General features: G+C 40.8%; 1 protein-coding gene across 3 annotated transcripts in view; it reads left to right on the forward strand.

Annotated features, from left to right (window-relative positions):
- The first annotated feature begins 12770 nt into the window (after positions 1 to 12770).
- The window catches only part of LANCL1 (LanC like 1), a 49996-nt gene continuing 47615 nt past the window's right edge, over positions 12771 to 15151 (forward strand). The window contains exons 1-2 of one of the 3 annotated variants that reach the window (XM_040228583.1): positions 12771 to 12832; positions 13143 to 13239. In XM_040228583.1, the coding sequence (XP_040084517.1) occupies positions 13159 to 13239 (81 nt within the window). In that variant the 5' untranslated portion in view covers positions 12771 to 12832; positions 13143 to 13158. Of the gene's footprint in view, positions 12969 to 13142; positions 13240 to 15151 lie in introns of all 3 variants that reach the window. The other 2 variants (XM_040228584.1, XM_040228585.1) reach the window with 2 other exon arrangements.

Raw genomic sequence — 15151 nt, forward strand, 5'->3', positions numbered from 1 at the left:
AATAACTGGAAATAGTCCAAATAAATGTTCATGAAGAATTGCACTCATGTCACATGCTAGTAAAGTAATACTTAAAATTCTCCAAGCCAGGCTTCAGCAATACATGAACCGTGAACTTCCAGATGTTCAAACTGGTTTTAGAAAAGGCAGAGGAACCAGAAATCAAATTGCCAACATCCACAGGATCATCGAAAAAGCAAGAGAGTTCCAGAAAAACATCTATTTCTGCTGTATTGACTATGCCAAACCTTTGACTGTGTGGATCACAATAAACTATGGAAAATTCTGAAGGAGATGGGAACACCAGACCACCTGACCTGCCTCTTGAGAAACCTGTATGCAGGTCAGGAAGCAACAGTTAGAACTGGACATGAAACAACTGACTGGTTCCAAATAGAAAAAGGAGTACGTCAAGGCTGTATATTGTCACCCTGCTTATTTAACTTATATGCAGAGTACATCATGAGAAACGTTGGGCTGGAGGAAGTACAAACTGGAATGAAGATTTCTGGGAAAAATATCAATAACCTCAGATATGCAGATGATACCACCCTTATGGCAGAAAGTGAAAAACTAAAGAGCCTCTTGATGAAAGTGAAAGAGGAGAGTGAAAAAGTTGGCTTAAAGCTCAACATTCAGAAAATGAAGATCATGGCATCTGGTCCCATCACTTCATGGGAACTAGATGGGGAAACAGTGGAAATAGTGACTGACTTTATTTTGGGGGCTCCAAAATCACTGCAGATGGTGATTGCAGCATGAAATTAAGACGCTTACTCCTTGGAAGGAAAGTTATGACCAACCTAGCCAGCATATTAAAAAGCAGAGACATTACTTTGCCAACAAAGGTCCATCTAGTCAAGGCTATGGTTTTTCCAGTGGTCATGTATGGATGTGAGAGTTAGACTATAAAGAAAGCTGAGCACCGAAGAATTGATGCTTTTGAACTGTGGTGTTGGAGAAAACTCTTGAGAGTCCCTTGGACTGCAAGGAGATCCAACCAGTCCCTTCTAAAGGAGATCAGTCCTGGATGTTCATTGGAAGGACTGATGTTAAAGCTGAAACTCCAATACTTTGGCCACCTGATGCAAAGAGTTGACTCATTGGAAAAGACCCTGATGCTGGGAAAGATTGAGGGCAAGAGGAGAAGGGGACAACAGAGGATGAGATGGCTGGATGGCATCACTGACTCAATGGACATGGGTTTGGGTGGACTCTGGGAGTTGGTGATGGACAGGGAGGCCTGGCGTGCTGCAATTCATGGGGTCGCAAAGAGTCAGACATGACTGAGCGACTGAAGTGAACTGAACTGAACTGAGGAAGTGAATGAAGAAGCAGATTGTGGTATATCCACAGAATAGAATAAAACTGAACATAAAAAAGCATATTGATATTTTCAATATGGATAAATCTTAAAAAACAATTATCTTGGGTGAAAAAAAAAAAGGCAGAGTACATATGATACAATTCCATATGTATATAGTATAGGAAATGCAACGATTCTAGACTAAAATGATCACCCCTGCTGATTTTTATTTAGCTCATTGTTACACTTCCTTCCAGACTCAGTTCAGGTATCACCTGCCAGGAAACCTCCCAGGCTGCCCCAGGTGAGGTTAGGTTCCTCTCCTATGAGTTCCCATAGGTGCCTGCACATCTTATAGGATAACCTATATGCAGATTGCACTCATCTCTTTACTTGTTCATCTTCTTACTAAACTGGTACTTTAGGTAAAACAACACACCAGTTAGTTTTCTATTCCAAAAACCTAAGAAACAATAGATGTTCCAGAAACATCTACTTGAAACACCTATTTGAAAAGTAAAGAGGTGAATGAATAAACAAAAGAATCAACCCAAATGAATCAGAGAATATAATTTGGAAGCATGTTAGAGTTCCAACCCTTTACCAGTCCCCACCCCCTACCCCCAGGCAGGGCTAAATGTGAGTACAAATCAACTACGTGGAAACAGATAAAATGTGATTTTTGCAGGTAAGTGTAAAATTTTACCTCCCATCACATACATCTGCATCAGTTTATTTGAACTCGAATATTCAAAGCACCTTACCTTCCTCCTAAGAAACCTGTATGCAGGTCACTAAGCAACAGTTAGTGTTAAGAACCGAGCCCGTATCTCCGTACCGACCGAGAGAACAAGTCCACCACAGTAATGCAAAGGCAGGAAAGGAGTTTTATTTCTAGCGCGCTAGGGCCCAAGTCTCATCCCACACAGTGGAATCCGACAAGAGCCCCGAACAAAGAAGTATGGCTGCTTATATACAGGCAGTTCTTTGTCTCAATTACAGGGGTAGCTGGCGTTACATGATTGGCCAGGCAGGATGAGCGCATATCCTGTCTCTTTTGGTTGGTGTGTATGGGGAGTTTTCCTAATTTGGTCAAGGGATGCTCTGTTAGGAAGACATGACTTAGGTCCTGTGCCGAATATACCTTGCTGAGTCTGTCATGGCCGGAGTTTGACCCCTAACAGTTGGAACAGGACATGGAACAGCAGACAGGTTCCAAATTGGGAAAGGAGTACATCAAGGCTGTATATTGTCACCCTGCTTATTTAACTTATATGCAGAGTACATCATGTGAAATGCCAGGCTGGATGTAGCACAAGCTGGAATCAAGATTACCAGGAGAAATATCAATAACCTCAGATATGCAGATAACACCACTCTTATGGCATAAAGCAAAGAGGAACTAAAGAGCCTCTTAAAGAAGGTGAAAGAGCAGAGTGAAAAAACTGGTTTGAAACTCAACATTCGAAAAACGAAGATCATGGCATCCGGTCCCATCACTTCATGGCAAATGATGGGGAAACAATGGAAACAGTGACAGACTTTAGTTTCTTGGGCTCCAAAACCACTGCAGATGGTGACTGCAGCCATGAAATTAAGACATTTGCTCCTTGGAAGTAAAGCTGTGACAAACCTAGACAGCATATTAAAGAGCAGTAGGTTTTTCCAGTAGTCATGTATGGAAAAAAAGGCTGAGTGCCGAAGAATTGATGCTTTCTAACTGTGGTATTGGAGAAGACTCGAGTCCCTTGGACAGCAAGGAGATCCAACCAGTCAATCCTAAAGGAAATCAACCCTGAATATTCATTGGAAGGACTGATGCTGAAGCTGAAGCACCAATACTTTGGCCACCTGATGTGAAGAGCCAGCTCATTAGAAAAGACCTGATGCTGGCAAAGATAGAAGGCAGGAGGAGAAGGGGATGACAGAGGATGAGATGGGTGGATGGCATCATGAACTCAATGGACATGAGTTTGAGCAAGTTCCAGGAGATGGTAGAGGAGAGGGAAGCCTGGTATGCTGCAATCCATGGGATCACAGAGAGCTGGACATGACTGAGCAACTGAAAAAAAACTCAAAGCAAGAGAAATACAGATTTGGAGCAGGAAGAATAAATAGGAATTTTTAAAGAATGGCAGGGATAATGAGTAGCCGAGGGGTGGCACTGGAACCCTAATGTCAGCGGAGGGTAAGGGAGGAAGCACTGAGAGATAAAGCTGCCTGAGTCCAAGGCCAGGGATCATGTGGGAGCATACTGGTTCTCCCTTTGAAAGGTCTAGTACCACCCTTTGCTCCGTGGTGGCCTTGGGAAAGTGTCTTCACTTTGCAAGTTTCACTTTCCTCATCTGCAAAAGCCAGACATTAATAGTATTGGCAGCTCACAAGACTGTTGCAAGTATCAAAGGAAACTCAAGGGAAGCCCCCAGAATATCGTGTTGCCATTCCTTTCGGGATCAAACCCAGGTCTCTGGCATTGCAGGCAGATACTTTACCTTCTGAGCTGCCAGGGAAGCCCAGTAAGGTTCCCAGCACACAGTGTAAAGGCTTTGTATACAGTAGATACTATTATTACAATGGGACTATGGACCAGTCTCTCTTCCTTGGCCTCTTTATAGCCCTATCAGCAACACCAAATGCTCCAGCAGGTTTATGAGTGGCAGCAACCTCCTGCTCCCTTCAGCACTATCTGCCTGGTTCCCAGCTTGATGAATCAGGGCTTTATTAAAGAGCTCTTAGTTAACCCCAGTATGAAAAGGTGTAAAACACAATTATGTAAAACTCTGCCTGAAGGAAAGCAAGCTAAAGTTTCAAAAAAAACTTGTCCTGACAAGTTGTTCTCCATCTTGCTCAAAACATGTTTAAACTTCTGGTTGAGAAATATGTAGGTTAGATCTAAGAAAGAACTCCTGGAAATATGTGTGTGTTCTCACTTGCTCAGTTATATCTGACTCTTTGTGACCCCATGGACTGTAGCCCACCAGGCTCCTCTGTCCATGGGATCCTCCAGGCAAGAATACTGAAGTGGGTTGCCATTTCCTCCTCCAGGGAATCATCTTGATCCAGGGATCAAACCTGTGTCTACTGCATTAGCAGGAAGATTCTTTACCACTAACACCATCAAAGATGTTTAAAATCCTACTGCTAAGTCACTTCAGTCGTGTCCAACTCTGTTCGACCCCATAGACAGCCCACCAGGCTCCCCCATCCCTGGGATTCTCCAGGCAAGAACACTGGAGTGGATTGCCATTTTCTTCTCCAATGCATGAAAGTGAAAAGTGAGAATGAAGTTGCTCAGTTATGTCCAACTTAGCGACCCCATGGACTGCAGCCTACCAGGCTCCTCCGTCCATGGGATTTTCCAGGCAAGAGTACTGGAGTGGGGTGCCATTGCCTTCTCCGGTTTAATATCCTAATTGGCTGTCAAAAAAATTATGATCTGGAAGGTTCTAGGGTGAAATAGCTCCCTCTAAGTGCAGTTTGTATTAGGTTAGAATGAACGGACATTTCTTTTTCCTTTCTATTTTATTTTTTAAGTGGGTTAGTGGGGGTTGTTTTTCTAACAATAGCCCCAGGAAATACTTTAGCATTATGTTATACCTAAAATAAATTGGAGAACATGATAACTCACAAAATTTCAGTCTACTTGTTACCATTTAGAACCATCAGTTTAGTTCAGTTCAGTTCAATCCCTCAGTCGTGTCCGACTCTTTGCGACCCCATGAATCGCAGCACGCCAGGCCTCCCTGTCCATCACCAACTCCCGGAGTTCACTCAGATTCACGTTCATCGAGTCAGCGATGCCATCCAGCCATCTCATCCTCAGTCGTCCCCTTCTCCTCCTGCCCCCAGTCCCTCCCAGCATCAGAGTCTTTTCCAATGAGTCAACTCTTCACATGAGGTGGCCGAAGTACTGGAGTTTCAGCTTTAGCATCATTCCTTCCAAAGAAATCCCAGGGCTGATCTCCTTCAGAATGGACTGGTTGGATCTCCTTGCAGTCCAAGGGACCCTCAAGAGTCTTCTCCAACATCACAGTTCAAAAGCATCAATTCTTTGGCGCTCAGCCTTCTTCACAGTCCAACTCTCACATCCATACATGACCACAGGAAAAACCATAGCCTTGACTAGATGGACCTTAGCAAAGTAACATCTCTGCTTTTGAATATACTATTTAGGTTGGTCATAACTTTTCTTGTTTTTATATTCTTCCTCCCTCTCTTTCTTTCCAGCATTTTTCAAATTTTAGTCTGCAAGAGAATCCTATCAAGAACTCGTTTTTTTAAAAATGCAGATTCAATCCCAAACTCCTGAATCAGTCTCTGGCAGTGAAGTTAGAAAAGCTGCATTTTTAATAAGTTCCAAGGTGACATAATGTATCAATTGCTCTAGAACTTGCAATTACCTGGGGGAAAAGTAACTCCTTAGGCTCCAAGTCCTGTCCCTCAAGGGTCAGGAAATCAGCCTGAGAATTTGCCCCTGGCTTTCTCAGCCACTTCCAAAGGGCAGCTTTGGATCTAGGCTTCAAGGTTCAACCCAGATGTTGTGACAGTGGGGAAGGAGCCAGCCCATCCCAGGTCTGCAGCTCTTCTCTGCACCAAAGCCACTGGTTGACCAGCAATGTAGTCAGTTCCAGATAACCCCACGTGGCAGTGGCAGGGCAAATCAGCTGAACTGATTTTTACTTTTTATTTTATATTGGATTATAGCTGATTAACAATGTTGTGATAGTTTCAGGTACACCCCGCTGAATTCTTGAAGTTTGCTTCTAAATCTGTAAGTTGTACAGCAAAGTTCATATACCCTGAAGTAGCAGTTTCTCCCATCTCTTTTTATAAACTAATCTACTCACATAGTTACTCCCCGATCCATCTGAACTGTCACCTCTTATGGCAAATACAAAGGAAAGATGAAGTACAAATAACGTGGCTACCAGGCAAGTTGGGAAATTTTGAAGTTTCTCTTTCAGATGATTGAAAAGTACCCGCTGTGAGGCAATTCTGGAGCTTAAAATGAAGGACTGTATGTACCAAAGTGTCTCTCTGTTGGGAAGCAGGACTGCCAGAGATGCCAAAAGAACACCTTGAAATGGGACAACATTTTCCAAGGCTTTGGTAATAAATCATTTCTTTCCATAGGTGAGTTTTACATGCTTGAGTGGGGATGGAAGCAAATATAAACCACCTGATTAATGATTCATTGTCACGAGAAGGCTGCTCATTTCTACCTTCCTTATGCATATTAAGCATATAGAAAAATGGAAATCTGCATAATTTTAACAACCAGTAGGGGTTCAACAATAACAGAGAAAACCTCTTTTTTTTTTTTGCTTGTAAAGACATGAACTAACACTGTTAATCAAGATCCATTCTCAAATGTGAAGTGTAGAGAGGAAAATACAGTTTAAATGTTTGTACTTTTTTATCAACTTTCTATACACAGTCTTTAATCTCGCAAGGAAACCCCAGCACACCTGTCTCACATAATAGCAGTGCTCACCCAGCAGGTACATTTAGAGAAAGGACTGTGACAGCACACTGACAGCATTCCTGACAAGGGAGGGAGGAAATGCTACTGGTACCTTAGGAAATACTATCTCTGGGAAATTAAAAGTCTACCATAGTGATGTGGTGTTTGACTGTTGATGTTCTTGTTTCCTCCTCTGGCAATATAGTTCTTGTCAATCCATGAATTCTGTACTGTAAATAAAATAGAAAATTGTTTTAATATTACACAGTCCCAGATGGATGTTAAACCAATAGTATAGTGATATTAAACTCAAACTTAGATAATGCTGGCTTTATACTTCTTTGAGCTGAAATAAAAATAGGGTACTCTCCACGGAAGAGCTAATACTTAGGAGAAAAGTAAAAAAAAAAAAATCATAGTCATTTGCCTGATTTTGTGCATATGTTTCAACCTGTTTTGTTTTGAGAGGGGAGAATTTTCTAGGAAAAATAAAAAAGATATGGAGTCTTACAATTTGTCTTCCATCATAAGTCAGTGACCCAGTCAATGACCCAGAAAGTTCAAGGGAATATGCAGGAGAAAACACAGATGATGTGGTTGCTAGGAGGTCAGAGGAAAAGGGAACACCATAGAAATTTAAGCATGTTGCCCCTTTGATGGGAGACACAGAGTATCAATAACTGGAATTTCCATTCTGTGTTGGAGATCAACTGTCCACCACAGCGAGTCTTCCCTTTCTTTTATTCTAGGTGGGCATTAGCAGCTCAGCAAAGGACTTCATCCCACAGCCACCCAGGCAGCTGGAGGCCATGTGCCTAGATTCTCACAGATGGAATACTGTGGGAAGTGATCGGTTCCACTTCCTGCTGAGGGTGAAGGCATCAGGTGGGTACTTCTCTGTTTTCCTGACCCTCCCACAACCTGGAAGAGACATGCCTATGACCAGCATGGATCCTGCGGATGAGGATAGCTCATTAATGGAGGAAAAAACAAGATGGAAGGAACCTAAGATCGTAAATGGCTACACTGAGCTAAGCTACGCTCAGGTAAGAGAAAAATTAATTTCTATTTATGTCAGTGATTGTGTTTTTGAGCCTCTTTATAACTGTAACTTAGTGTTCACCCTAATACACATCATAGCATTTTGAAATTAAGATCTTAGAAGAGAACTAAGGAGCTCACTGATGATACATGTTTTCTCAAGGAAGTTTAATGTAACTTCCCAGATTTCTAGAGGTATTCTTTTTTTAAAGGAAATAATACAATAACTGTTCCCTAAGGGTCCACACAAAACAGATTCACAAATTAAGAGAAAGAACACTATAATGTGTTTTTTTTAATCTAAATTTATTAAAAGTGAATGGTCCTTGAAAAATAATCAACAATCAATCTGGTATTAACCACAGACGTATGCAGACACCATTGTCATATATGAAAACATAAGCACTATTATGGGTTGAATTGTGTTCCCCCAAATTCATTTGTTGAACCCCTGACTCCCAGTACCTAAGCACATGGCTAAATTTGGAGATGTAGGCTTTTCAAGGAGATAATTAAGGTGAAATGAGGTCATAGGGTGGGCCCTAATCCAATATGACTGGTGTTCTTATAACAAGAGAAGATTAGTTTGCAGACACTTACAGAGAGAAGACCATGTTAAGACACAGGAGAAAACAACAAAGTGCAAGGAAGGAGAAAGGATTCAGGAGAGATCAAGCCTGCTGGAACCTTATCTTTGATTTCCAACCTCAGAACTCTGAGATGGTAATTTCTGTTGTTTAAAGCAACCTGTCTGATTGTACTCTGTAATGGTCACCCCAGAAGGCTTAGACAAGTATGTCAGTGTCAATCACTTTTCTTCTGAGTTGGAACCAATGAGAAATTCTTTGGGTTGCTTCTAAAACAAGACAAATGAATTCTATTTGATTTCTAGTCATTCCAATCTTTGGTTTTTTTTTTTTTTTTTTCTGAATAACAAAGAGAGGACTTGTCCTGCTTTGACTATATCTGAACTTTCAAAACAATTCTATACCCTTCCAAAATAATTTTGGATCCAGGCTTTACACTATATTCATAACTTAACTCCAGAGAGATTAAAGACCTAAACAAAAAAGTAAAAGACTCAAAAAAAAAAAAGTAAAAAGCTAATAAAATAAAATGTAAGTCACCTTTGAAACTTAGGAGTGGATAAAGACTTTTTGAGCATGAAGTTAATCCTGAAATTACAGTGTTAAGGTTGAATTTTACCTTCATTTAAATGAAGAATTTTGGTTCAATGGAGAAAATCTCAGAAAAAGTTAACAGATGAGAAGATATCTGTAACGTCTAAAGCCAAAGGAGATTAATAACTGGAATAAACTCTCCCTCCATCCAAAAAAAAAAAACAAAAACAAAAAACAACTACTGTAAAACAACAAGAAAATAATACAATGCCCAAAGAAAAATGGGTAAAATATGTAAGTAGGTAAATCTTAGGGAAAGGTCAGATTGTCTAACAAGTATACAAAGAACTCAACACTATTAGCAATAAAAATCCTGAAAGTTTAACAATCAATGAGATTCCACATTGCCCATTAGAATTGCAAAAAAACAGAATACTAGATAATATCAAGTGTTGGAGAGGACATGGGAATGCCAGAAGCTATTAGATACTGTTGCAGGGAATATAAACTTGTCCATTAGTTCTGGAGAGCAATCTAACAGTACTGGGAAAATTAAGTATGAAGACATCCTATAATCTAGAAATCCATTTATGGTACACATCTCAGAAAAAAAATCACAACCAGATCCTTTTAAGCACAAGTACTTGGATATTCCTGCCTGTATTATTTGTGATATGGAAGTTAGAATCAATGCCTATCCTTGAGGGAAAGGATACATAGGATGAGTTTGAGACATGTCATATAAAACCTGTATGCAGGTCAGGAAGCAACAGTGAGAAATGGACATGGAACAACAGACTGGTTCCAAATAGGAAAAGGAGTACATCAAGGCTGTATATTGGCACCCTGCTTATTTAACTTCTATGCAGAGAACATCATGAGAAATGCTGGGCTGGAAAAAGCACAAGCTGGAATCAAGATTACTGGGAAAAACATCAATAACCTCAGATATGCAGATGACACCACCCTTATGGTAGAAAGTGAAGAAGAACTAAAAAGCCTCTTGATGAAAGTGAAAGAGGAGAGTGGAAACGTTGGCTTAAAGCTCAACATTCAGAAAACGAAGATCATGGCATCTGGTCCCATCACTTCATGGGAACTAGATGGGGAAACAGTGGAAACAGTGTCAGACTTTATTTTGGGGGGCTCCAAAATCACTGCAGATGGTGATTGTGGCCATGAAATTAAAAGATGCTTACTCCTTGGAAGGAAAGTTATGACCAATTTAGGTAGCATATTCAAAAGCAGAGACATTACTTTGCCAACAAAGGTCCATCTAGTCAAGGCTATGGTTTTTCCAGTGGTCATGTATGGATGTGAGAGTTGGACTGTGAATAAAGCTGAGCACCGAAGAATTGATGCTTTTGAACTGTGGTGTTGGAGAAGACTCTTGAGAGTTCCTTGGACTGCAAGGAGATCCAATCAGTCCATTCTAAAGGAGATCAGCCCTGGGTGTTCTTTGGATGGAATGATGCTAAAGTTGAAACTCCAGTACCTTGGCCACCTCATGAGAAGAGTTGACTCATTGGAAAAGACTCTGATGCTGGGAGGGATTGGGGGCAGGAGGAGAAGGGGACAACAGAAGATGAGATGGCTGGATGGCATCATCGACTTAATGGACGTGAGTTTGAGTGAACTCCGGGAGATGGTGATGGACAGGGAGGCCTGGCATGCTGCAATTCATGGGGTTGCCAAGAATCGGACACGACTGAGTGACTGAACTGAACTGAACTGATACAAGTATCTAAAACAACCAAGTATATATAGAGCAACATGAACAGATATAAAACACAAGTTGTTATTTATAGCATTACCCCACTTATTAAAAATGCATACCTACACAACCCATGACATATTCTCCAAATATTATCTAAAGTAAAAATAATGTTGTGATTGCCTCCTGAAGGAGAAAAATGAGTGAGAAAAGGGAATTAAGGGAAAAATTGAGATAGAATATCATCTTTCATGTGTTTCAGTGGTTTACAGCCAGAGTCAATTTTGTACTTCCATTTCCCCAGGGATACTTGGCATTTGGCAAAGTCTGAAAACATTGTTAGTTATCACCACTCGGTGACAAGGTACTACTGTCGTCTAATGGGCAGGGGACAGGGATGCTGCTAAATACACTACGGTGAACAGGATAGCTTCCACAATAAAGAGTCATCCCTTCCAAAATGTCAATAATGTGAGCATGAGGGCCCCTACACTGTCTCACTACATTATCTATTCCTTTCTTTGGTTGGGAGGCTGCCTTTCAAGCTGACTAAAATGTTTCTTTCTTCTTTCCCACCTTCCTCTTCTACTTTCTCTCCCTGCATCCTCCTTCCACTCTTCTTTCATTTCTGCTCAAGCACAATCTACTGTTTTATGATGCCTTCCTTCTTCTCAGTAGCTAAGTTGTGTCTGACTCTTTTGCAACCCCATGGACTGGGGCTCACGAGGCTCCTCTGTCCGTGGGATTTCCCAGGCAAGAATACTGGTGGGTTGCCATTTCCTTCTCCAGGGGACTCTTCCTGACCCAGAGATAGATTCCTAGTCTCCTCCATTGGCAGGTGGATTCTTTACCACTGAACCACCTGGGAAGCCCGACTCCTCTAGTAGTCATGAGTATACATAAATATCATTCTGTTTTAATTGCTCAAAGACTGTGAACAGGATAAACTGATAGTAAGCCTTAAATAAAGGAAAACAATTGAAAATGGCTCTCACTCCACTTCTTTCCTCTTACGAGTTGCTCCTCCACATACCTATTATAATAAGAAGAGTTCCAATTTAAGATTCACTGAGTGCTTCTACTAAAGTTTCATGAATTTGATGAAGGAGCTAGCAAGCGTCCTAGTAGGGCAGTGGTTCAAAAGAACAAAGTGGCCAGAGCAAGGGCAGAGGGAGACTTTGGGATGACAGCCACAGAGGAACAAGCTTAGGCCAACGTGGGGGTGAGGTGAGCTTTGAGCTTCCACAAGAGGTTTGGGGCTAGGGACCTTCACTGAAACATGAGGAAGGAAAGAGAAGAGAAATGACTGTTTTTGATCATTTAACTGAAATTCAAAATTCTCTGAGCAACAGAATGGGCCTAATGTGTACCAGGTGGGATTTAAATTTAAATGAAAGCAAAATTTTTCAAATACTAGACACTGTTAAATATTGAAATTGTATGTTATGAATTGAATGTTACGTCTTGATCTACTGGACATTGTTATCTTTTTATAGGGCTTGGGTATACAGTATTATGATCTAATTTAAACTAAAGGAGCAGATTAAAGTTCTTAAGAGCTGTGATTTGTGCTTTCATGTTATTTTCCTTGAAGTTTTAGCAGCTGCCATGTGTCACCTTGCCATTGGCCACTCACATTGACTGAGTGCCTTTGAGGTTAAATTATCATAAATTATCATCTCCAAAGATCTTTGTCACTAAGAGTGATGATGGTGTTTTATTACATTTTTTGTTTGTTTAAGAAAAGGAAAAAAAAACGCTTGGCAAATCTCTGGAGAGACATAATCCTCCTCAATTTTATTCAGTCCTTCAGTCTTAGCAGTAGGACTATGAATGTGTTCAGAACCCAAAGTTTTCTTCTCCAAATTAAAAATTTTTTAAAAATCGAATTCTTGCGAATCATCTGGACTTGAATTAGTTTAATTGATTTTTTTATTATTATTTAAAGGAGAATAAAGGTAGGAAACATTGCCCACAGTTGCACATTACTCTAACATATGTTCCCTCTCCAGCTCTCCGGGAATTAAATCACCTGCCCCACCCTTTAGAAATAACACTTCTGTCTCTTTAACAAACTGAAAATGAGAAGGGGGCGGGCCTCCGGATTGGCGAAGGCTCTGATTGGTCTAGCTGGCAGGAAGTGGGCAGTGAAAGCGTCGCTTTAGTTTTTGTCCGGAGGCGGCGGGGTGAGTGGCCAGAGGCCGTACAGGGCTTTGGGATCTTGGACGGGCAGTTGCTTGAAATCGCGAGTGTGAACGTGGGGTGCAAAACGGACCCCCTTCGTCGCGGTGGGTTAGGAGCCCTGGCAGCCCTTTTGCGGAGGTGCCACACCCTGACGGCTGGGCCGCGGGGGCCCAGGGGTCCACTCGAACCGCCAGGACCGCGCAGTGGCCGAGGGACTGGAAGGAAGGTGTTCCCCGGGCGCTGGCCTCCGCCTTCGCAACGCGGCCTTGGCCCGTATCTCAACGTAAATTCTCTTTTTCCCCTGTTCTGCAGGCTCGTTTCTGGCATCATGGCGCAAAGGGCCTTCCCGAATCCTTATGCTGATTATAACAAATCCCTGGCCGAAGGCTACTTTGATTCTGCTGGGAGGGTGAGTTTGGGAAATATCTGCCTCCATCCCTACCTCCAAACCCCAGTGTTTGGAAAGGAGTTCGATTTTGCCTGAAAGAAAGGGATGACTATCCCTTTTTTAAAAATACATAATTTCAGTATGAACATATAAAATACTTTAAATATATAAAGTACATATGAAAATAGTTTGAGCTCTAACATGTTGAACTTATATAAGAAGTTGTTGATAATATTTGTAGTAGAAATTGATCATTGAAATAACTTCAGTCATTGATATTTAAATTATAAAAGTTGGCAGCTCTGCAATTTACTGTGTAATCTTGCCTTTTTTTTTTTTTTTATCATTTTTGGTTTGTTTTTTAAGAGAGGTGAGAAATCCTGCTGGCTTTTCACATGGCGCAGTGTTACTGTTTTATGATTGAACAGGAGTACCGACAAGATAAGGACGAGACTAAACCAGAATGCAATGAAGACATCTTTAAACTGCAGCTGCTAAGAGAGGTTTGGGACATAGGCCTGAAATCTTTGTCCCATTTCCACTCAACCCCACAACTGGAAAATAAATAAATGAATGAATACATGAAAATGGTCAGTTAAACTGATGGGCACCTCACAAGTCACTGTGAGGTTACAAAGAGAACCTGGGCTTGAGATTCCAGAGGCCTGTGTTTTCTCATGTCTGTGAACATAATTGTTAAGAGGGTATACTCCTAGTGGAGAAATCTTAAAGTGTTAACTGGGAAGAGTGATCTCTTTAAATGTGCACACATTTTCAAATTTTACCAGCTAATTTCTTCTAGGCTCATCAGCCACACAAAAAGCATTTTGCTTGTGATTGAAGGGCTTTAGAGATTCCATATCTGCCAAGTGAACTTTCAGTAATTCTGTTGATGCTTTCCTTAAAACACTTACCATTGGTAGTTTAACTTGAGTAGTGCAAGTAGGAGGAATGAAAGAGATGGCAGAGAGTTGTAAGATAGAAGGCTGCCTAAGTGTATATGGAGCTGGAATTAATATGATTCTTTTAAGACCAGAATTGAACTGCCAAAACAAAGCTTCTAATCATTACCTTGAAGCCAGATGGCTTCCTTTTGGCTTTTTGGACCTGTGTTCTGTCTAGCTCTGCAGATCTTGAAGCTGAAGCATTTGTCTTGTCTTGTCTTTTTGGAGGAAGATTTGCAGCTTCATGTTTCTTGGCAAAGAGAACAGTTGAGTATAGATCCTAATAACAGAAGCCTTCAATGGAACGCTGATTAGGATGTTTACAAAGTAAATGCTAATTACAAATTTAAGTCTGTATCTAAGGGAGAAAAATAACAATACTCATAAATTTGAACTCTGACCCCAAAATAATAGTGTAATTTATTGCCTGACACATGGTTTTTGGACAATCCTCCTCCCACTTCTAAAATTGTTTAATGTTGAACACTAAGGAACAGACCCTGGAGATCTGTCCTCCTTAACTTGTTAATGCAGATATTTCACTAAGAAACTGCACTGTTTTCTGGCATCTATTGAAAAAGGGCTTTTAGAAACTTTTCATATTATTGCTAGGTTTGAATAATTTTTTGGTCTGCCACAAGCAATCAGTATTCTTAGGCAGGTCACTTTTATTAAATGCAATTATGTGCCAAATAGAAGGTAATGTCCCTTCTTGAGGCTGAGGCATTCTCATTATTGTCGGTCACTTACAGTAAGGTCAGGCAAGATGATAAATTATCCATGATCTACGAACAGAATATGACATGTTCTTATGTAGATGCACTCTTCTATCTAGTTAAGATTTATAGGCCTTTTATATTCATACTGAAGTATATTTTATCTTACTAAATGTATTTTTAAGGCTTGTTGAAATCTTAACGTCTTGGCAGACATTGTTAAATGATGGGAGTGTGTCCGTCAAACAATGTGGTTTCTTCTCCAGAGTGTGA

This window comes from Oryx dammah, unplaced genomic scaffold (genome assembly GCF_014754425.2).
Source record: "Oryx dammah isolate SB20612 unplaced genomic scaffold, SCBI_Odam_1.1 HiC_scaffold_27, whole genome shotgun sequence".
NCBI lineage: Eukaryota > Metazoa > Chordata > Mammalia > Artiodactyla > Bovidae > Oryx > Oryx dammah.